The sequence below is a fragment of the Brachyistius frenatus genome, unplaced genomic scaffold, assembly GCF_029030835.1.
Source record: "Brachyistius frenatus isolate BFR_SWC_R1_liver_20210118 unplaced genomic scaffold, ASM2903083v1 Contig_72, whole genome shotgun sequence".
Lineage (NCBI taxonomy): Eukaryota > Metazoa > Chordata > Actinopteri > Embiotocidae > Brachyistius > Brachyistius frenatus.
In genome coordinates, this window is record NW_027210671.1 from 412,927 (window position 1) to 430,952 (window position 18,026).

An 18,026-nucleotide genomic window follows, 5' to 3' on the forward strand; every position below is an offset into this window, starting at 1 on the left:
ATATTGCAGTAATTAAAGAAATACAGCTGTTTATTAACAGATAAGCTCTGCTTGCCACCAGACTGGCAAGTGCTAATGCGTGCATTTTCTATCTGTACTTTGGTTTGATGGAAATATTGATTGGTCATTGCTTTGAACAATAAATACATAACATTAATGGTGCACTTATAACAGCATTAAAGTACCAGTTATCTGTGCACACAGACACACAGGAGCGTATGTGCAAAGCTTCATTTTCTTGAACTTCTGAGAGACTATACTGATACTTCACCTCGTCCTCTGTGTCAGTTTCACTCATCCAGTTCGACGATTGAAGACTTTGTTAATGAGCAGATAACAGAGTGGGCAGCAGTGTAAAGAGGGTGAATGCTCATTATCGAAGGGTCACTGGTTTTAATTCTTTAGACTGGCTAGAAGAAACCATCTTTGGCTGAAGTGCCCTTAAGCAAGGCATGTAACTGCTCCCCAGGTGCAACAGCTGGCCACGGCCCTGTGTGTGTTCACTGCTCACAGATGAGTTAAATACAGAGTTTACATCCCTGCCTGTAAAATACTGTAACATGGTAAATTATATTCTTCTTCTTTTTCTTTTTGATCTCTCTCCTTACATTGTATTTTAGGGTGTCCTTGTATCAACCTTGGGTTTATTAGTCTCTCCAATTCCATTTATTTTTTATTGTGTTAGTGCTGTTTCTGAAAAAGGGGGCAAATGCAATGTGTAATCTGAGTTTGAATATATAAAATATAGCTGTATGTGAACACGTAAGAGAAAAAATGGCTGTCTTATTCCTCTAGATCAGTTTTTAGTGTGGTGTCAGCAGAGACCACAGGCCAGGAAATTGAGTCAGCTCAGCTAGAAGTGGATAAATTATGTGCACATATACATTTGTGTGGCATTTGAAATGCAAAGTCTGTACTACCCTGGATTCCGCTGTCTTTATTGACCTCCCTTCTCAGTGACCGTTCTTCTCAGATCGAGCCTCCTCTTAGCTCACGACAAACACACTGGACGTCAATAGTCATATGTCTTCATTATTTGCTTTTGCTGAAAGCGCACAGTGTCCGTGAGGTGAGCTTGTTAAGTAAATCTCAGGTTTTCTCTGAGCCCGGTCAGCCATGAGATGGCCATCTGTACAGTCAGTGTTACGTAATCATGACGCGATAAACTAGATTACCCCAGCAAAGCTCCTGTTTTGTAAGAGGCCATGTTTACTGAGTGTCAGACTGAATCAAGGCTCACCCGGAACACCTTTATCTTCAGCTCATGATAAATTCTCATATTTGGTTCTCTGATTTAATGACCATGGAGCAGCCTATCAAGAATGAATCCTTCTATAGCAGGAACAGTGCAGTGTCATCACTCCTGGGTGTTGATTCACCAAGAGGATGCTGAGCTTCTTGTACTGAAACATCTTCACGGATTCTGCACATATAAACTTACTTTCTTTACTTACAGCTTAAACAGTCGACTCTAATCTGACACATCAGTGCTCTTTTCATCACCATTAACATCTCTGCTCATGTAAATTCTCTGAATTGTTGGTGCACCTCTTATTAACCTATTTGTTCAATCATTGTTTTTCAAAGGCTGATGATATACTCAATCAGTGAACAGACTTTTGACCCTAGTGACCCCTAGACCCTTTTAAAAGTGTATGAAGAAGCTCATCAACAGCTCGATTATAGATATTTCATGATGATGATTCTGGCTGATACTTTAAAATGTTGTATTATAGCAATTAATTACACATCTATTTGTGGTTGTTATTTGGTATTTTATGCTGCACTTGAATAAAAAGGATTTTCAGCTTTTCACAAAAACATGCTCTTTGACTTTTGCAGTTAATTACTCGATTCTGTTTCAGTGTTTCAGTTGACAAATAAAATTTTAATGTGTGAGTGACCTATTTTTTAGTATTTAATCATTTTTATTTTAACCAATGTTCCTGCGGTTTTAGACCACTTGGTGCTTTTAGAACTCACTTTCTGAGCCGATGTAATCAGACCTCTTAAATACATATACTGCTAATATAACTCACCTGTAAATATTTTGTGTTGTTATGGTGATTTCTTTACTTTCCCATTTTTCCATCTATCCTTTGTTCCTATGTATTCTGAGTGCAATTTCTCTGATTATCTTTGGACAAAAGCTTCTGCAAAATGACAGTAATATCATGTAATTGCCTCAGTGTACATGTTGACCTTGGGTGATATCTCTTCCAGCTCCAGATTGAAGACGGCTTGGCGTGTAGTCGCAGTAGTCTACTGAAATATTTGGAAGTGTGTCAGTTTTGTGTGACATTTCTCTTGTTGCGTAAGCCTGTATTTTTGCTCTTTTTTCCCTCTTCCTCACCCCTGAGAAACGCCTCTGTTAGCGCCTCAGTTGTCTCCATATCTGTTGTGCAGCTATGGCAGAGATCATAAAACATGACAGCAGTTTTCACATTGTTTCCCTCGGCCCTCGCTGTGCTCTGGCAGTGCTGAGACTGAAAGTGCAAAGTAGAGTCTGGGACTGTGTCCTGTGATGATAACAGCAAGCCAGTGTTGTTGAAGCTTCTATAGCACCAAGGAAGCAGAGGAGCTTTGATAATTTACTTATCAAAGCAGCCTCAGTACATTGATAATGAAACACTCATTCATACAACAAATAGTGCAATGCTGTACTATGTGCACGACAGACCTTTTTAAAAAAATTATTATTACACAGTGATAAACTCCTTGCTCTACACTGCAAATAGACTTTAAATTCAAATTATTACTATTAAAGTTCTGCTCAAAAAAATGTTTTGGTCATTGTCACTTCTCTTGGATGTTTATGCTTTATTTAACAAAATGACGTATGTTGATTCCAATAGGCAACTTACACCATTAGTATGTGGACACTTGAGGCCTGCATTACAAACCAAGAATGGCCTTTTAATGATACAGGAGATATCTCGTATCTAGCAGTCCAATTTGTAAAATGACAAATATTTGCATTTATAGATTCTAGATTTTCGTTTTTCTGAGAGAAGAGGTATACATGTGATTTTAAGAATTTCTAACTGAGTAATTATATAACAATTAGGTACATGTTTTTCTTTTGCTATAGGTTTTCTAAAATGGTGAATGTATCTAACTTTAAGGTTAAAAGGTCAGTTAACTGATTAAAAACAGATAAAAACTGAACTGACCATCTACTGACCTAATGGAAGGGTTAATGATTAATTACTGACTGAAACCAAAAGAGTTGCTTTGTGGCTTAGTTGTCACTTGCTCGAGGTTCTTAGGTGGGGAAATATTTCAAGCACCACACCCAGGGAATGCAATTACTTTAGTTTTGTTATTGTGCCCAGACACATGCCCAGTTCTGTTTTGATGTGGTTTTTGTTTCATAATCACACTTTCATTCTATGTTAGCAAAATAAATCAGCTGATAACAATTTCTATTATGCAGCAATGTCTACTGGAATTTGAGCTGAAACTAGCTGAGAAATGACTGATCATATCGGATCCAACAAGACTAAAAGCAAAACCCTGTAGTATAGATTAAGTTATGTTGATGAATTCAACTTTTCATTGTCAGAAGGACAGATGTTCTTCAGCACTGTGCAGAAGTTGAGATGTTTCGATACTTATACATCATGCAATACCATCAGAGAGACTTTTGATCCCCCCAAATTCATTCTGCAGCAAGAAAGAAGAAGTAAAACACTTCATGCCCTCCACATGCACCAGTTTGGTGCTCACGTGTAATGGAAAACACAGATACTCCAAAAGAACAGTGTGTCACACTCTAACCCACAAAAATTCCACTTTGGGTCACATTATGCTGTCGGTCGGGACGCAGCACTTTACTTGAAGCAGAATTAATGTCAAAACTGCTTAGAGGAAGCAGACACTTCTGTAAGTACAGTTTTATGTCAAGCAACACTCTGATTTACAGTAAATATTCATATTAGTTTTTAGTACACAGCAAATTTCTGGAGTGAAATATCCTGGATTTAAACAAAGATTTTGATTTTGGGAGTTTATTTCCTAAGTTAGACTCCAGCTTGTGTTCAGTGTTACTCTTTAGTGGGGTAATATTTTGGGGTTCGTTCGTTGAGTGTTGAGGAGCATCATTCAACAGTGTTGACTGCACAGCTTTGTTGCTGTATTAGCATTTCCCAGCATGCCTTAGTTATTTCTTTGTAACTTTTGAGAATAAAGCAACCAAATTAAATCAATGTGATGGGCAGAAATTACATTTAGTTTTGTTAAAACATGCCATTTATTAATATTTCAATGAAATATCATTAATGATAAATAAAATGGGGCTATGATTCAAAACCATACGTGTACAAAGTGGGAACGTAACATATATACCAATCAGTCATTAATATAAATTTGTGACATGTTATCTAGTTATTAGTCTAACCTATAACCTTTATAGTGTGGTGAAATTGTAACTCTGTGAATGTTGAACAATGCAGACTTCTTTGACTATTAAAAAAACTGAAAGAGTTCACATTCAAACAACTCAAGGTTAAAGTACAATTTATTAATGGGAGTGGAGTTTTAACTAAAGAGTTCAGGTTAAACTCCTGAAAAGTGTTAAAAATCAACTCCAAGAAAAGAGTTACTTCCAGTTTGCTTGAGTGAATTCAATGGTCTTACATGTACAAGCAAAAAGAGTTGATTTAAATTATGTACTGCAAAGGTTTATGAAATGTTATTTTTTTTTCTAAAAAGTTATTTTCACTTTCATTCTGAATCGGAAAGAATAATCCATTGATCGCAATGTCTGGTGTGTCCCAAAAGACTGAAAGCAAAACAGTCTCGAATAGATGATGTTCTGTTGATGAATTAAACTTTCCATTTGTAGCAGGACAAAAGGGATTCAGTACTGTGCAGACGCTGGAAGCATAAACAGGATAATCTAATGCCAATTTCCTAATAATCTGCAATTTCAAGCATTTCAGACAGTTTTGGGGATTTTTAAAACTCACAAAAAGACAAATTCATGTGGGGTAATTCTGTATACATGTTTATTATAAACTAGAAGCAGAATATCAAAACAGGAGCATCAAATGATACGATCCTACATCAGAATAACCTTCTAAAAATTGTATAAAACCACCAAAAGATATTTTTTTACTTAAAGCTAACACAGAATGGCTTTAAAATTTAGATTTTCCTCTGAGGTTTGATAGATTTCTACATGAATCAGGATCACAGTAGAGGGAACCTGATTTTCAGAATTGAACTGAGAACTGGATTAGCTTGGAAACCCAAATATTCATCATACTACTGAATAACACTGCAGATGTCCCGAAGCTTTGTGAAAATAAAATAAAATAAAATATAAAAAAATGAACACAATAAATATATATATAGCATTGTCTAATTACTAAAACTTTAATTTCATAGGAACTTCCTCAGTTTTTGCTTAATTGCTACAAGATGTTAAACTGGCACCACCTGCTCTCTCACTAAAATGAAACAACTGTGATTGAAGATGTAAGAAATTTGGTCTTGTGTCTTACGAAGACTTAAAAATAAATCTCTACTTAAAGATGTAAAAAACTACAGTCAACAATGTTAAAATGTGCCATGAAGAACTTTAGGGAGAAGGCTTTGAGCACAGACACGGAGAGAAACAGTGTTTCATATTTCTCTGGTCAGCAGGTCAGAAGGATTCATTATCTGACTGATCTAACAGACCCCTCAGAGATCCGAGCTGCTCCAGAGCGCCCCTCCCAGTATTGGCTTTCCTCTCTGACTCTTCTGACCCTGACGGACATCCTGCCACTAGCCTCCCCCGGGTCCTTGACCTTACCGATCCAACAGACTCTGCCTTGTCACTTATAATGTCGCTTGCGGACAATTCGCCATGAGACCCATTGCTATGGGACACCCGACTATAAGAATAGCTGCTGTTGAAGCTGTATCCACGGTAACTGTTGCTTCTGTGTGAGTTGCTGTTGCTCTTGGATTGGCTTGGTTGAGTCTCAAAAGTTTTACCAAAGGAAATATTATCAACGGACTTTTGCTGACGGAAGCTGTGCTCAGAACCTGAGTCATGCTGGACATCAGGCTTTGAATATTGATCGGGCTCTTCTCCACCCGCAACAGGGCCGTCCGTAGCTCCTGAAGCCTGAGTGAAGGTCACATCCAGTAGCCCGTCTTTATGCAAGGATGCCCAGACAGAAGATGGAGGTCTGGGAGTGGTGGTGTCAGCTGCTCTAGCAGGCGGGACGCTGCCTTCCTAAAAAACAAAATTGGGGGTTTGATTACAAAAATGTAGACACAGAAAAATGATGCTATAAATGTGATACAGCCAGTGGAGTTAGGGTTTCAACCAGAAACATGACAATATCGCAATGCCCAAAACATAGGGCTATTTACATAACCATGGTTCTTTGAGGAACTAGTAAACCCCCTCGCCACCATGGAGTTTTGCGAAACAGCCCTCAGTGGAAACAAAACTATAAATCTTTGAACCAAACATAGAGCTGGTAGACAACAGGTCAAGTTCATTTTGATACAGTTTAGCAGCATTACAGCTCAGGTGGAAACACTAACTCTTGCAGAGGGCGCAGATTTGCTGTTTTAAATGGTCAAGTAGAGTGTTTTAAAGCTATATGCTACAAATACATGCAAACACTAATTTAAAACCTTGAGTGTGAGTATACAACAATCACATTTCCCAGACATCGCTTTGGATATCCTTACCAAAGACGCAGCATCAGTCTTCGCCTTAACATCCCTGTACCCCCCTCCAGTCAGTGATGCTGCACAATCCATACGTGGTCCAACTGTAGAGGACAGCTGAGGTCTTCCTAGAGCCTGGAAATCGGACTTGTCAATTCCAGCCATTGATGCTAGCTGACCTAAACTACAAAAAGAGACGCAAATCATTGTAATTACTGATCCAGAGTGGGCATATGTATTCAATTCATGAAATGCTGAGGTCGATGGTGAAATAATGACAGATTGGTAATGGGTAAACATTAAAAAGTGCTAGCTTTTTTTCCCCCAAGAACAAATGTAAATAAAAAGTTTCATACTGGAAAATGTTAATAAAAGGAAAAAAAAATGGTTGGTAACATGAGGAATGTGTGCTGCGGTGGTGAAGAATGAATTTAAAAGAATAACCCCAAATAAATGTCAGAACAAATCCCCAATTCAAGAACTGACATTCAGTAGGGCGATTTTAGCAGTGCAGAATATTCAAGAATACTAAGCTGGACTGTTAATGCAAGGAGAATGCAGGTAACAAGGATGCCCACAAAATTAAACCGATCCTGTGAACTTTTGTTCACAACTATTCATTAACTATTAATTATTAATAATTTGATCATAGAAACAAATTCAAACCAAAAGAATATAAGACATTTTTGACAAAAACAGCAAGGTCAAATAAGTAAAAGAAGACTGGTCCTCTCATGCAGAAACTGGACTCAAGAGGTTTCCAAATACAGGAAACCAGTTGGCTCCCAGACAAAGCAAAGACTTTATCTTCTATCGTCAGAATGAAACAGAAATTACAACCATACTGTTTCTTTTAAAACACTTGTTTACAGGAATACTTTTGTTTCAAAAACATTTTCCATCTTACCAACAGTCACGAGAGAATATCCTTCCCCTTTATACCAGTCACGCTCACCTTCAGGCATTGTAATTATCATGCAATATGATGGACATCACCTACACAACCTGATGTGGTTTACCATACATTCAAATGTCATGATGTATCACCATCTGAAGAAGGTTGTATAGTGGTTGACATTTTTTTCAACTTTCAAATTTTTCTGCATCACTCAACCCGATAGGTGAACTTGTATTGAACATTCCAAAATACATCTATTGTTGCACAATCAAAACGTTAGAGCTAAAATGAGTCGATTCATCATGCAGCTCTAATATTACAACCACAGGAGGTATTCGATTACTTATGGTCCATAAATGTTCATGAAGGTCAAATGGATTGAAGGAACGCATAACAAGGACAAACAATTTAATCTAATCAAAACAGATTCAGAAAGAAACTGGTGATTGGTCAGAATGAAACTATCCAGAGACACATAATAAAACCGAAAGTTATTTTGTTAAATAAAGCATCAAACGGGCAAAGTCCAGATCAAAAGAGAATTGTTGCCCTGGCCATTTCAAAGAAGACCCACCCAGCATCCCTGAGGAGATCCAGGAAGGCGTGGAACTTAGTGAATGAGCTCTCAATGCTCTCGAGTGCTGACTCATCTTCAAGAGCGCTGAAAACAGGTGGTGCTGATGCAGAGCCAGTGGCTGCAAGAGCCTCTGACAGGGAGTGGTTGGCATCATGAAGTCGGGCATTTTCCAACTCATACTGAACAGAAAGAAAAAGAAAAAAAAGGAAAGGGAAGGCTTTACACCGTCTTATTTAGTACATATACAAAACCAATATGACCTTAAAAAAGCATTATGACTTAGGGCCTTAAGTAAACATTACAGTACATCCAAATGCTTCAAGTGCAATTATGTCACTCTCATTAGAGAAAATTCTAACTGGTGACAAAGCAAAACAAAGCAAAGCAAAGACAGACAATGGACATAAAAATCTTATTTGAAGTACTATGGAGATTATAATTACCTCAATGAGCCTTGATTGGGCTTTCAGTCTGGCCCTGCGTTCTTCTGCCAGCCTTAGACGACACTCTTTCAGCTCCATCTACAGGCCATGCATGAGAACACTGTAAAGTATCAACTGTTACAACATTTTGCAGGGACCACAGCCTGATGAGACAGACTCACCTGCATACGTTCAACCTGCCGTCTAGTGAGCCTATCCTGGACAGTGAGAGAAGATGGTCTCTGCTCCACCACCTCTTCCTCTTCATCGCCCTCCTCTCCCTCTGAATCTGACTCCACAGTCACTTTCACAGTTGCTGCACCCTATAAACAGATATATGTATTTCACAGTAGAGGAAATGTAGGGGAACATACTGTATTAATGTGATCTAACGATAACACGAAATGATCAGAAATAATGTAATCTGTACTTGACTAAGATAAGGCTGCTGTTTGGATGATTTCCCTGTGGTGTAGTAATACATTATGCATAAACAAACCAAAAAAAACAACTTACCTGAAAACTTTGGCTTGCCACAGTAAATCCAGGAGGCAAACCTCTGCAACAAAAGCATCCAACATGGTATCAGTCTCTGCATCACCAGAATACCAAGTGAATGCATTTTGTAAATATATATTTTTTTTAAATTAAAAAAAAAAATCTTTATTTGAACTGTAAGTAATGCGTTTGTGACTATCTGCTGACCTCTGGCGTTCAGCTCGGGCAGCAGCACGCCACGGCACATAAGGGGAGTGGGAGTGGGACGTCTGAGTCTGAGCAACACCTGAACTCCGTCCTCCAGGAGATGTTCCTTTATGAGTGGCTGCACCAGAGAGGGAGCCATTTAAACAAATGTTAATTCAGAACAGAGAACTTTAAACCACTCAGATGTTTTCTGAGAGCACCGGCAGGGGGTCTATATTTTTGAACAGGGACATACTGAGTCAGGGATGCAAAGCCCTCATAGTATTATTCAAAGCCCTTAATTTAGTGGAAAGTCAATGATCCTGATTTTTATAACGTGCAGCCATTCATCATAATGGTCAACAGGACACAAATGGGCTTTCCACGAGTTAATTAATTAATGGATTAACATCCATAAGGGGGCGACACATTGTGTGGATCCATAAAGTGCTTTACATCTAAAAAGCAGGGTCCAAACATCACAACAAACGAATATAAAGGCTGATGAATCCAGATGGAAATGACTTGGTTTCAGGTGAGCATCTACAGAATTTTGTCATTAAGGGTGACTAAACTACTAAACTACCTCTAAACACTTAACGACCAAATTCACATTTATTTTTTTTAACCTGGCAACAGGAGTAACACAAGAAGTACAGGATTAAAAGGAATTTGCTTCTTACCACGTCTCAAGATTACTTTAAAGCAAAAAAGGTGGGGAGTCAAAGACACAATACGAGAATTATATAAAACACTATTTCAAACCGATTCAAAGAAACCCCACACTGAAGGTTGTGTTCTTTTTTACACAGGCATGATTGAAGATTTGCAATTCAACTTAGTCTAAATGCCAAACTGGTACTTTGGGAGTGTCGAAATGTAAATTGTTTAATACTAGAAACTCAAGACAGTTGAGGTCATTAAGTGGAAATCAGCCTTTTTACCTACATAGTAGACTGTTTTATGGAGCGGATGAAGTGCTAGGACAGAAAATAAAGTTAATGATTAGATCATATTTTTACAGGCTGACCGTATAGACACTACAAATACTTGCAGTAGGATTTTTCTGACTTATAATCTTTAACTATATGAAATCACAGACATGTGTGAGCGAAACAAAAAAAATTATACAAATACCGATTCTGAATGTAGTTTTTCCTCTTCCTGTACTGGGCAGTGGTCTTCTTTTTGAACCAGGAGCTCTTTGTGGCTCTGTGGTTGCAGGCTTGATCCAGCAGTACTGCAGTACGGCAAAAGGAAGGCAATGTGTTAGAATGTGACTGATTTGTTTTTCAGACTTTGAATGATAATGTTAGTTCCATCCTTACACTCACCTCTGGTGACTGTCCATCAGTACTCATTAGTACTTTCTCTATTATAGTTTTAATTAGGACTTTGTCTGTAAAGGAAAAATATTTTAAAAAAACAATCCGTGAGAAAAAAAAGCATTTCCAGATATATGTTTCATATTTTCAGAGATGTTTCTGACCACATATATATATATATTTACAGTAATTACAGCCCTGTAGAGCAATAATAGCAATTTCAAATATAAAAACGCTACTTCCTCAGAACTTGTTCAGAATTAATATACAACTGCGAAATCCTATGTAAACCAATGCATTAGATGAAGGAATGAAGCAGGAATTTATGCAGTGTTAAAAAAAAATGTAGGGAATGTTTTGACTTTGGTTGACGTAGCTTCTTACCAACTAAAGGGTTACTCCGGATATCCAGCACACATAAAGATGAATTTGTTTTCAAAGCTTCCAGCAAACGACGAGCTCCGTCACTGGACAGACCGCACCGCTGTAGGTCCACAGCTGTTCAACAAGTCCAAAAGCAGAAGCAGAAAACCTGAGAAAAACTCCTACATAAACCCCCCCCAAAAAGACGTTATTTTTCTAACTAACCTTTAACCCAGAGGTCCTCGGCCAGTTCATGTGCCAGAGCAGCAGCCCCCCGGTCCCCAATCAAAGTGTTACAGTTAAGTGTGACACGGCGGAGGCCTCCCATTCCTTCAAACTGTGGCAGTCGATACCTCAGAGACTCTGCCCACGCGGTACTGTGCCTCTGCATTCCCTGATGCTGAGAAAAAGGTTGCATTCGTTTACAAATAGTGTCAATAACACATTAAAAATATCATGATCGCTGAAGTCTTGAACATTGACATTGAATGGATATTGCACCTTGATGATGTTGGCCATATGCTCTGCCCCTCTCCAGGTAAGACTGCATCCTGAAAAATCTACCGTCCTGATGCTTGTAGAATACTTAACACTTTGGCAAATGACTGAAATATATGGAAATGGCAGGTATCAAGACAATATGGCCACACGCAGAAACCATCTTGTGAAAAGTTTACGAGCAATTAGAGGAAATAATAAATTCTATGCATATACATACCCTCCAACCCTGAATCACTGATTGGACAGTTAGCCAAAGATAGGTTTTGCAAAGACGTGCTTTTTGCCAAACCCTGGAATAGAACACATATGATAAGAGTTTTATAACATAGTTTATATACATTTTCACCAAAGTTTTATGTTCCCGTCATCCAAAACTTATGTTTCCTCCTTCAAGATATAAGACAGTATTCAACAAAGTTTAAACAGTATTTCTCAATGCTCACAGCTCAGAAATTGCTTCTGGTAATAAAGAGAAAGAAAAAAGTGAAGAGAAAAGTGAGAAATAAACGAGCTTAGGATTCTGTGTCAGTCTCTATAAAAATGTAAATAAAAAACGATAAGAGAATAGTTTAAAAATCACTCATGCTGTGCAGTGCAAATTATATTCTGTTTTACCTTTGTCAAGGTGATGAGGTCCCTTTCTCTCAGTGGAAGTCCATTAAGCTGCAGGGTCTTGAGATTGGGAGAGACAGTCAGACAATCTCTCAGGACCTTGCACAGCTTTAATGTCATGTCCTTAGAGCGAATGGCTGGGATCTTCCTCCTGTAGCTAGACTTGTAGTATCTCCTATCTGAAACTAGTGGTGATAGGATTAATGTTTACAGTGCAGCCGGAAAGTATTCACAGCGCTTCACTTTTTCCACATTTTGTTATGTTAAAGCCTTATTCCGAAATGGATTAAATTAATTTTTTTTCCTCAAAATTCTACACACAATACCCCATAATGATAATGTGAAAAAAGTTTGTTTGAAATTTTTGCAAATCTATTAAAAAATAAAAAACGAAAAAAATCACATGTACATAAGTATTCACAGCCTTTGCCATGATACTTAAAACTGAGCTCAGGTGCATCCTGTTTCCACTGATCATCCTTGAGATGTTTCTACAACTTGATTGGAGTCCACCTGTGGTAAATTCAGTTGATTGGACATGATTTGGAAAGACACACACCATCTATATAAGGTCCCACAGTTGACATGTCAGAGCACAAACCAAGCCATGAAGTCCAAGGAATTGTCTGTAGACCTCCGAGACAGGATTGTATCGAGGCACAGGTCTGGGGAAGGGTACAGAAAAAATTCTGCAGCATTGAAGGTCCCAATGAGCACAGTGGCCTCCATCATCCGTAAATGGAAGAAGTTTGGAACCACCAGGACTCTTCCTAGAGTTGGTCGCCCGGCCAAACTGAGCGATCGGGGAGAAGGGCCTTAGTCAGGGAGGTGACCAAGAACCCGATGGTCACTCTGACAGAGCTCCAACGTTGCTCTGTGAAGAGAGGAGAACCTTCCAGAAGGACAACCATCTCTGCAGCACTCCACCAAGCAGGCCTGTATGGTAGAGTGACCAGACGGAAGCCACTCCTCAGTAAAAGACACATGACAGCCCGCCTGGAGTTTACCAAAAGGCACCTGAAGGACTGTCAGACCATGAGAAACTAAATTCTCTGGTCTGATGAAACAAAGATTGAACTCTTTGGCCTGAATGCCAAGCGTCATGTTTGGAGGAAACCAGGCACCGCTCATCATACTCAAAAAGACTTGAGGCTGTAATTGCTGCCAAAGGTGCTTCAACAAAGTATTGAGTAAAGGCTGTGAATACTTATGTACGTGTTATATTTTCATTCTTTATTTTTAATAGATTTGCAAAAATTTTAAACAAACTATTTTCATGTTGTCATTATGGGATATTGTGTGTAAAATTTTGAGGAAAAAAAAGAATTTAATCCATTTTGGAATAAGGCTGTAACATAACAAAATGTGGAAAAAGTAAAGCGCTGTGAATACTTTCCGGATGCACTGTATATGCAAAATTAGTAAGTCATTCACATTACGAATTTTACTTTTCATGCACATGTTTCTGTAAAATAGGTGATCAAGATGGCATAAACGGTTACTTGATGTCACAGATTTATTTTCTGACTTACCCGCATCTCCAAGACTAGCTTGGTATGTGCTGCTTATAGCAATGTGGTGCAGGTGTTTGTTGATGGATATAGAGTTGAGAATGGGTGGCCAGTCTGTTAGTTTGAGCCTATCTCCATTAAAGTCCAGCATCCCTTTGTCAAGGTTCATCTTCACAGCAGAGAGAGGGACAGACTCCTGCCTGGCACAGGCAAAGTCATAGTACGCCATAAAGTCTTGGGCACCCCGCTGCCGAATCAGAGCACTGTCTTGAATCATCTTTGACCTTTAGAACAAAAATATTTGAAATAAGTCATTTAAGTTTTCTCTGGTCAGAAATAATTCAAGGTCCTTAAGGGCATGAGATTTTTTTCTACTTCACTGGTGCTGAAAGGAAAACAAAAACAAATGGTCATACAGAACATTTCTGTCATAGTATTATGCAGTAAATGGCTGCCCTAATCCATGTCTTACCTTCTGCAATTTTAAACACGTAAGAGTATACAACATAGATAACTACTGAAAGAATCAAAAAGTGCCATACATTATTTATCATGTGCCCTCACCTTTATTCCAATCTTTTAGTCTATTCTGAATTTTATCTAAAAGGTCCACAGATCAATATATCATGAATATAATGGCTCCACGAGGTCCACAGTATGAGGGCTTTTTTGGGGGGGTATTTCACAAATTCTGTAAAACTCTGTGATGTTCAAAAACTACTGATATTTAGGATATAAATGGTTTCAGTTGACAAAACACCTTTGGCCAAATTCTAGCAATTGGTGAACTGTCAGATTCAGTCACTTGATTAGAAATGTCAGCTTCAGTCTGCAGACACTTCTAGATGTTTTTCTGCTTTCATCAGTACATTATGACTTATTATGAAATTTGTTAGCAGACATGGTCTCCACATGATTTTTTTTTAAAAAGTGCTATTTAACAGAACTGACTATTTTTAAAATGTGATATTTAACAGAAGTGACTCTTTATTATTAAAAATGTGATATTTAACAGAACTGACTCTTTATTATTAAAATGTGATATCTAACAGAACTGACTCTTTATTATTAAAATGTGATATCTAACAGAACTGACTCTATTATTAAAATGTGATATTTAACAGAACTGACTCTTTATTTTAAAAATGTGATATCTAACAGAACTGATTCTTTATTTTTAAAATGTGATATTTAACAGAACTGACTCTTTATTATTAAAATGTGATATTTAACAGAACTGACTCTTTATTATTAAAATGTGATATCTAACAGAACTGACTCTATTATTAAAATGTGATATTTAACAGAACTGACTCTTTATTATTAAAATGTGATATTTAACAGAACTGACTCTTTATTATTAAAATGTGATATTTAACCGAACTGACTCTTTATTATTAAAATGTGATATTTAACAGAACTGACTCTTTATTATTAAAATGTGATATTTAACAGAACTGACTCTTTATTATTAAAATGTGATATTTAACAGAACTGACTCTTTATTATTAAAATGTGATATTTAACAGAACTGACTCTTTAATATTAAAATGTGATATCTAACAGAACTGACTCTTTATTATTAAGATGTGATATTTAACAGAACTGACTCTTTATTATTAAAATGTGATATTTAACAGAACTGACTCTTTATTATTAAAATGTGATATCTAACAGAACTGACTCTATTATTAAAATGTGATATTTAACAGAACTGACTCTTTATTATTAAAATGTGATATTTAACAGAACTGACTCTTTATTATTAAAATGTGATATTTAACAGAACTGACTCTTTATTAAAATGTGATATTTAACAGAACTGACTCTTTATTATTAAAATGTGATATTTAACAGAACTGACTCTTTATTATTAAAATGTGATATCTAACAGAACTGACTCTTTATTATTAAAATGTGATATCTAACAGAACTGACTCTATTATTAAAATGTGATATTTAACAGAACTGACTCTTTATTATTAAAATGTGATATCTAACAGAACTGACTCTTTATTATTAAAATGTGATATTTAACAGAACTGACTCTTTATTATTAAAATGTGATATCTAACAGAACTGACTCTTTATTAAAATGTGATATTTAACAGAACTGACTCTTTATTATTAAAATGTGATATCTAACAGAACTGACTCTATTATTAAAATGTGATATCTAACAGAACTGACTCTATTATTAAAATGTGATATTTAACAGAACTGACTCTTTATTATTAAAATGTGATATCTAACAGAACTGACTCTTTATTATTCAAATGTGATATTTAACAGAACTGACTCTTTATTATTAAAATGTGATATTTAACCGAACTGACTCTTTATTATTAAAATGTGATATTTAACAGAACTGACTCTTTAATATTAAAATGTGATATCTAACAGAACTGACTCTTTATTACTAAAATGTGATATTTAACAGAACTGACTCTTTATTATTAAAATGTGATATCTAACAGAACTGACTCTATTATTAAAATGTGATATTTAACAGAACTGACTCTTTATTATTAAAATGTGATATTTAACAGAACTGACTCTTTATTATTAAAATGTGATATCTAACAGAACTGACTCTATTATTAAAATGTGATATTTAACAGAACTGACTCTTTATTATTAAAATGTGATATTTAACAGAACTGACTCTTTATTATTAAAATGTGATATTTAACAGAACTGACTCTTTATTAAAATGTGATATTTAACAGAACTGACTCTTTATTATTCAAATGTGATGTTTAACAGAACTGACTCTATTATTAAAATGTGATATTTAACAGAACTGACTCTTTATTATTAAAATGTGATATCTAACAGAACTGACTCTATTATTAAAATGTGATATTTAACAGAACTGACTCTTTATTATTAAAATGTGATATTTAACAGAACTGACTCTTTATTATTAAAATGTGATATCTAACAGAACTGACTCTTTATTATTAAAATGTGATATCTAACAGAACTGACTCTATTATTAAAATGTGATATCTAACAGAACTGACTCTTTATTATTAAAATGTGATATTTAACAGAACTGACTCTTTATTATTAAAATGTGATATCTAACAGAACTGACTCTTTATTAAAATGTGATATTTAACAGAACTGACTCTTTATTATTCAAATGTGATATTTAACAGAACTGACTCTTTATTATTAAAATGTGATATCTAACAGAACTGACTCTTTATTAAAATGTGATATTTAACAGAACTGACTCTTTATTATTAAAACTAGATTTCAGACTAAATTAATCGTACAACAACGTGACCGAGCTAAACGTTTTCAGGCTGACAGTTCGGCTGACTGGCACTGATTACAAAGTAAGTTCAAATTAAAGATGTAGGTCGTCGCATACCTTTGGCCCATTTCAACTATTTTCCTTCCTCTGGAAATCTGCTTTAAACGACCAACGATTGTATTTCATTGCACTTTTATACTTGTTAGCGGTAGTTGAGCCGGTAGCTTAGCTCAGCTCCTAGCAACGGTCGCCAGTGACGTAGAGCAGCAGGCTCTCGTGCAGTTGACAAGCCCCGAAACGGTTCACACGTTCAGCTGTGCTTTCATTATATCAAATCTATTGAAAAGAAAACAGCCGGTTGTACCTTCCCGCGTGTCTCTGAAGACCGTATCGTCGTGGCGCTGCTTTTTGAGCTTTCCTTGATCGCTTGTTTGACAACTTTTGCGGTCTGTTGTCGGCAGTGAAGAGGAGCGCTCAAAAGTGGCGCTGTTGTGGCAGCGAGGCCCCGCCCACTTCTCTTCTTCATCCTTTAACATCTGGGGCTCCGTCCGGCGGCATGCTGCCACCTACTGAAGCGGAGGTGTGCATAATGATCCCTCAATCAGATGGCTTTGAGTGGGGTGGCAAGGTTAGGTTAGGTTAGGTTAGGTAGTGACTTTATTAATCCCCGAGGGGAACATTTTTTCGCTACAGCAGCATACAGGAAGCAATAAGATAATAATAGAATAATAGAAAAGCAATAAAATAGCAGTAAAAATATTAAATATAAAATGCACAGTATATACAGTACAGTATATATCTATATATATTATATACAAACAACCAAGAAACACAGACAACAGTGTTATTGTTGTGTGATGGATTCTGCCAGAGGTGGGTTATTGTACAGTCTTATTGCGGTTGGCAGGAATGATCTCCTGTATCTGTCCTTGTGACAGCGGAGCTGGAGGAGTCTTTTGGAGAAAGTGCTCCGCTGTCCCTGCAGCAGGTGGTGGAGAGGGTGGTCAGGATTATCCAAGATGGATAATAGTTTGTTCAGCGTCCTCCTCTCCACCACCTTTTCCAGGCTGTCCAGTTTGTAGCCGATGATGGAGCAAGCAGCAGTTTAGTTAAGTTACATATATACTAGATCCATCTGTTATTATTATATATAGTGCAGGCGACAGACAGAAACAAGGATTAAAGATCCAAAA

General features: G+C 36.8%; 1 protein-coding gene across 1 annotated transcript; it reads right to left on the bottom strand.

The window, feature by feature from the left end:
• Nucleotides 1–4,995: 4,995 nt before the first annotated feature.
• cep78 (centrosomal protein 78) lies at nucleotides 4,996–17,279 on the bottom strand. Its single transcript, XM_069707733.1, has 16 exons — nucleotides 17,198–17,279; nucleotides 13,590–13,852; nucleotides 12,061–12,242; nucleotides 11,663–11,735; nucleotides 11,446–11,549; nucleotides 11,170–11,344; nucleotides 10,966–11,079; nucleotides 10,591–10,655; nucleotides 10,394–10,496; nucleotides 9,278–9,395; nucleotides 9,089–9,131; nucleotides 8,755–8,895; nucleotides 8,594–8,671; nucleotides 8,148–8,329; nucleotides 6,697–6,859; nucleotides 4,996–6,229 (listed from the first exon to the last, which is right to left on the bottom strand). The coding sequence occupies exons 2-16, from the start codon at nucleotides 13,843–13,845 to the stop codon at nucleotides 5,651–5,653; spliced, it is 2,376 nt and encodes a 791-aa protein (XP_069563834.1). The 5' UTR covers nucleotides 13,846–13,852; nucleotides 17,198–17,279; the 3' UTR covers nucleotides 4,996–5,650.
• Nucleotides 17,280–18,026: the final 747 nt, after the last annotated feature.

What these genes read in the sequence shown, in the direction of transcription:
- cep78 (XM_069707733.1), bottom strand. Translation starts at nt 13,845, where the DNA reads ATGATTCAAGACAGTGCTCTGATTCGGCAGCGGGGTGCCCAAGACTTT. An exon ending in CCGGAGTAACCCTTTAGTTG is followed by an intron (nt 10,656 to 10,965) that starts GTAAGAAGCTAC and finishes TTTCCTTTACAG; the next exon opens with ACAAAGTCCTAATTAAAACT. An exon ending in GATCTCCTCAGGGATGCTGG is followed by an intron (nt 6,860 to 8,147) that starts GTGGGTCTTCTT and finishes CTCTTTTTGTAG; the next exon opens with TTTAGGTCAGCTAGCATCAA.